The 5693-nt window shown below is 40.2% G+C and overlaps 1 protein-coding gene across 1 annotated transcript in view; it reads left to right on the top strand.

The window, feature by feature from the left end:
- The window catches only part of DCDC5 (doublecortin domain containing 5), a 109236-nt gene that overhangs the window by 24760 nt on the left and 78783 nt on the right, over positions 1 to 5693 (top strand). Inside the window, 2 exon segments of the mRNA XM_006864906.1 lie at positions 1341 to 1404; positions 2066 to 2225. Coding sequence (XP_006864968.1) covers positions 1341 to 1404; positions 2066 to 2225 — 224 coding nt within the window.

Genomic DNA, 5693 nt, shown 5'->3' with positions numbered 1-5693 from the left:
TATTTTTTATGCTATTTTTTTTTTTTTTTTTTTTTTTCTTTAAAAAAAAAAAAAAAAGTTTAATTTTAAGACACCATTTTACTCCTCCGTTTTGCCTTTTTGCTCTTCAGACTGTATTATCTTTTCAGTCCATTTCCCCACGAACTTTTTGAAGCCCCCTCATCTTTAATAGATCCCTGGTGGCACAATGGTTAAGCATTCAGCTGCTAACTGAAAAGTCTGTGTTTCAAACCCACCAGCTGTTCTGCAGGAGAAAGATGTGGCCGTCTGCTTCCATCAAAATTACAGCTTTGGAAGACCTATGGGGCAGGTCTACTCTGCCTCTAGGGCCACTGTGTGTCACAATCGACTTGACAGCAATGAGTTTATATAGTTAACAGGATTGTGTTGTATTTTCTACTATAATATGGCTGAGCAAAGAAAACGTACTTTATTTTGTCTATAATAAACATAGACTGTTTTTTGTGAGCATTATGCTTCTCATCTAGGACAAAGTCTCTAATCAAGTCTAAAATTTGTCCAATCCATACATTGAAATGCTCCCTGTTTCTAGACTCTCATTGTAGTTCTTCTGTAGGAAGGCATGGTGGAAGGAAAGACGTTGGCTTTTTGGGACAGGAAATGCTTTGCATGGTGATGCTTCCTGTTTGATTTGACCTCTTTTCTGTTTCTTCTGTCCTCCTGAGGCTTGACTGAATGCCATCCCTGCAAGCCCTTTCTAAAGGTCCAGCTCACCCCTGCTCATAATCACTTCTAGAATGTTCCCTAGCAAATCCTGGGTACCAGATCATGCTCCGTAGCGTGGGTCTTGTGGCTGTTCCACATGGCAAGGGCTTTTTGAAAGTGTCTTGAACATTAATCAGTGCCTGCAATGTTTCCTTGGCCTTGCTAAAGTGCCCGAAGGGAAGCCTGTAGTGGAAAGTCAGGAAAGCACGTGCTGGTTCCTGCCTTTCTCAGTTGTCTGCCCCAGATTCCCTCAGGTCCCCAAATGGTGGATTTTCTCCAAGTTAATTCTGAAGTTAAAACCTTTGATATGCTAAAAGGAAGCTAAAGGCATTTGGAAATATCTTACACATAACAGAATCCGTATGTACAGGGCTGCTGTCTTATGGCAATATCCTGAGTTTGAATGTCAAAAATGATCTTTGTACTCTTGCATTCCTTTTGTAACATTTCTCATCTCCTGCTGGTCCTCCTCGTTCCCTTACGCTATGGCTGTCTCAGAACAAAGGTCAGGGATGCAGAAAAGGAATAGAGAAAAACTCATTAATGTAATTTAATACATTACCCGATTGCATATCTTGAACACTGTATAATAAACTCAGCATGTGTCCTTATAGGCACTGGGGAATTTCACTAATGAGTATGTGATGCCAGACAGGGACAGATTACCCAATAAGCAAGGTAAGTGCAGGCTTACTTATGCTTACTTACTACTCAGTGGTGAAAAAATTCACAGGTTTCATTATAACGTGTGAAACTGTTCACTACTGATTAGTAAGTAAGTACAAGTAAACCTATTATTTTCCTTGTTTATTGAATAATCCAAGGGATTCTGCTAACACAGTGGTTACAACTCAGGTTGCTAACCTCAAGGTGGTCAGCAGTTCCAAACTTCCAGCCATTTCGTGGGAGGAAGATGAGGCTTTCTGCTCCGGTATTTACAACCTTGGAAACCCCTATGCAGACTTGCTATGAGTCAAAACTGACTCCAAGACAAGAAAAAGAAAATTTCTGTTGAGTTATTTTCAACTCAAAACAACCTACTAACATTTAAATAAATAATGTGGTTTGTTTGAATAATTTTATAGACTAAGACCTATTTTTTTTTTAGTACTCTTGCCTAAGAATAGCTTGCAAGGAAAGAATCTACAAGAATTAAATTAGAGAAATACAACTTATTATTAGCTTTAAAAGCAACTATCAATTACTCTTACAATCCTTTCTCTTAGACCCAACAGCTACAAACTTTGTTTTGCATTTTTATTTTAGTGTGTATGTTCATATTCCTACTGTTCTGTACTCATAAATAATATGTAGCTGCAATTTATGCACTTCTGCTCAGTTCTTGTTTTAGAAGTCCAAAGTGACATTGTATCTGGAGCCAAGCTTGCTGTGCATAAACCTGTAACAAATTTTGGAGACAAGAAGCAAATTATGGACCCAGAGGAAAAGCAAATGCAAAAAAATGCTTCAACAAGGGAAAATGCTTCGGGTGAAATTCTGTAAGTAATCAGTGTGGCCAGAAAAGCTACAGAATTGCTATTTAAACTCAGCTCATTAGCCTTGTAACAGCCCAGAGCCCATGCAGGGAAAGCAAGGCAAGTTTGTGAAACTAATGTCAGGTGAAGAGCTAGAATTTAATTAGTTTTCTGGCAAAAGGATAGACGTGGAACTTCAATATTCTACTTTCAGCAGTTTAGTTTTAATGGCATTATTTTTAAAAGACAACAAGCTTAGAATTTTAGACAGTGACTCGAAGAATTATGTTTTGTTCTATAAATGTTGATTTTAGGAGAAAATTAAACTTCTTCCCTTTGTAGGTTCAAGTTAAATGTATGTTACTATGAATGCATTATCAGTCTTTCAGATGAGCCATTGTAACAGCTTCCAGATAGATTTCTGTAGCTCCATAATCTCTTGCCATTCTATCTGTGGACTGTTCTCTTTCTAAAACACAATCCTTTCCATAGAATTCTCCAATGACAACCTATGCCCAAAGATTACATAGTTCTGGAATATAAAGCCTTTCTTACCCTGGTCCAGGTCTAACCTTGACCCTTGTTGACACTCCCTTCATACTGTGTCTTCCAGCCACAAAAACTCCAAGATCTAGCGCAGCATCTTAAAGGTGTCCCTCAAATGGCACACTCGATTCCCACCCCTGAAAAGGGCCCCGGGGCACAGTGGTTCAGCACTGGGCTACACACTGAAAGGTTGGTGGTTTGAAAACACCAGCTGATCTATGGGAGAAGAATGTGACAATAGGCTTCCCTGTGGATTACAGCTTTGGAAACACTGTGAGGCAGCTCTGCTCTGCTCTGCCCTGCAGGTCCCTATAGTCAGATTCTACTCAAGGCAAGGCTTTGATTTGTTGTTTTTGGCAGGCAGCTGGGCTGCTTACTCAGTTCGCTTCACTTAGCCATACTCACCTGTAGAATGATCCTTCATCCCTGAAATCAGCCTGGGCAAAGGCTATATGTAGGTAGCAACGCACTTACCAGTCTCTCCGTCCCAGTCCCCCCTCCAAACTAAGAACTCCTTGAGGGCAAGGACTCTGTCACACCTCCCCCATTTATGGAATAAATGAATGAACAATTAGATGAGATTTCTCAGTAGTAAAACCAAAAATAGTTAGGCAATTAATTCACAGTGCAATAATTGTGAAAATTAACATGTATATTCTTAATAGGGAATATTTTTAAAAGACTGTTTTTATGCAAAACATAAGAATATCAACACTTATTTTAGGAGACATTTTCCTTTCTTTGACGGGAGAGTCATCGGGTCTACATTTGACACTCAAAAAGGTACCAGAAGCTATTTTTCAGGGCGAGTATAAGATTTGAGCCATCTGGCATCTTCTTTAATGGTTAGGGAATTTACTTCAAGCTTTCCTAACATGCCTTCAATAAATTGTTTTATCTTCCATTTCTCTTTTACCTAGCCTCTTCATTATTAAAGGGCAAGTGAGGGGGCCAGGGACAAAAACAGAAATGAAGAAAGAAATGCCACTGAAAGCAAAGAGCTACATGGTTCTGGTTGATAGATTTCCTCAAAGTCTAGGGGTAGGAGTTTATGTGATTGAGTTCACTCTCAACACAATGCAGACATTTCCTGCATTTCACCAGGCAGGCTCTTTCTGAGTGAGATTCTTTCTGATTACTCCCAATGGCAGGGAGCTCACTATTTTATAAGGTAGTTCATTCTGATTTTTAAATTATTAACTATTTAGCTTATCTTCATCCTACCACTTCATCTGTTTCTCTGTACTACTCCTTCTTCCTCTTCTCTTGAAAGTTCTTAAAAATAGTCAAAGACCACCATCATCTGTCTTCTGTGTTATCTCTTCTACAGGCTAAACCTCACCGGTTCTTTGAACCACTTCTGATAACACGCTCCTAATTTATCTTACATTGGAATAGTCTCTGTAAGATTTCCTCAGACTTTCTTTGATATGAAGTGATGGCTTTGTTTGGAGCTTTCATGTATTTAAAAAATGGGGTGATTTAAGGAGGGACAGCCATAAGACAGGAGTTCTAGTGCAGCACTGTAGGATAAGCACTGGACTGCTAACTGCAAGGGTGGCAGTTCAAACCTACCATTTGCTTCTCAGAAACCCTAGGCAGGATCACTATAAGGTGGAACCGACTCTATGACACTTAACAGCAACAACAAATCCATAAATCAAGAGGCTGGCTACAACATGAAATCAAAGGAGCTCTTTTGATCACTGGGCTCTATGTAAAGATGATTGGTAAGAAATGGTAAGAAGCAAATTGGGGAACAACAACAACAACAACAACAACCCTCTGGAACACAGCTCTCTGCACTGAGACCTTTTGGAAGCAATGGTTTTGGGGGAAGAGAGCTCCAGGGGAGCATTCTCATTTCTTGGCTAAATTACCGGAGCAGGTCCTGTCTACCGTGTGAATCTCTTACTACCCTCCTCACTCACTAGCTACTCTTCGCGACCATCTTTCTGTTCCTCAAATGGACCAAACCTCTTCTTACTTTAGGACCTTTCCATGTGTTCTCCACTCTTCTAGGACATTCTCTTCTCATTTCTTTATAGTGTCCATGCCTCACTTCAAATATCCCCTCTCAGAGCTTTCTCTGGTTGTACTACCAAAGTATGTCCACCCTCAGTCCGTTTGTATCATGCTGTTGTTGTTGTTACGTGCCATCATGTGGGTTCCGATTCTTAGCAAACCTGTATAGGGTTCCCGAGAAGCTGCTGGTGAGCTTGAACTGCCGACCTTGTGATTCAAACTGACTTTGCAGTCCAGTGCATTAACCCACAGCGCCACACCAGGAGTCCTGCAATTTATTTTTAATTTTTTTTTGTAAAGAGCTTTGTCCCTGTGGTGGTGGTTTCATGCCGTGGAGTCGGTTCCGACTCATAGCCACCCATTATACGGTTTCTGAGGCTGTAAATCTTTACGAGAGCAAAAGTCCTCATCTTTCTCCCGTGGAACTACTGGTAGTTTCCAACTGCTGGTTGTGAGATTAGCAGCCCGATTCGTAACCACTGCGCTACCACCAGAGCCTCTTAGTCCAATAGATAGATAAATTCCAAGTAAGAAAAGTAGACATTTGGATTATGGAGAAGAATCTCGTTTGCATCTTTTGAACTCTTCTAAAACTAACCTCACTTTTTACACCCCCTCCATTTTTGTCCTAAGAAATGGGGTTGACCGAAAAGCTATGTTTCTGATTTTGAACACAAGATGGCACTGTTGCTTTTTTAACACTTGAGATTTTGGCTTGAGAAGCCGCTGGTGTTGCAGTTCTGAATGAGGCGGTTGTTGCCCACGGGTTTCAACAGCTGCCTGTTAATACTTTTGTTAACATTTGAAAAGTGTGCGGTCAGCTTTGCCAACTCAGGGAATTTTCCCTGAAGATTTTGGTAATTTGATATTGCTTGTAATTACATAAAATTATCACAAGCATTGTAGTGATCACAGTGCCCC

The sequence above is a fragment of the Chrysochloris asiatica genome, unplaced genomic scaffold (assembly GCF_000296735.1).
Source record: "Chrysochloris asiatica unplaced genomic scaffold, ChrAsi1.0 scaffold00072, whole genome shotgun sequence".
NCBI classification, from domain to species: Eukaryota; Metazoa; Chordata; class Mammalia; order Afrosoricida; family Chrysochloridae; genus Chrysochloris; species Chrysochloris asiatica.
Note: the sequence above shows the minus strand (reverse complement) of the source record. Positions and strands in the feature narration are given on the sequence as shown.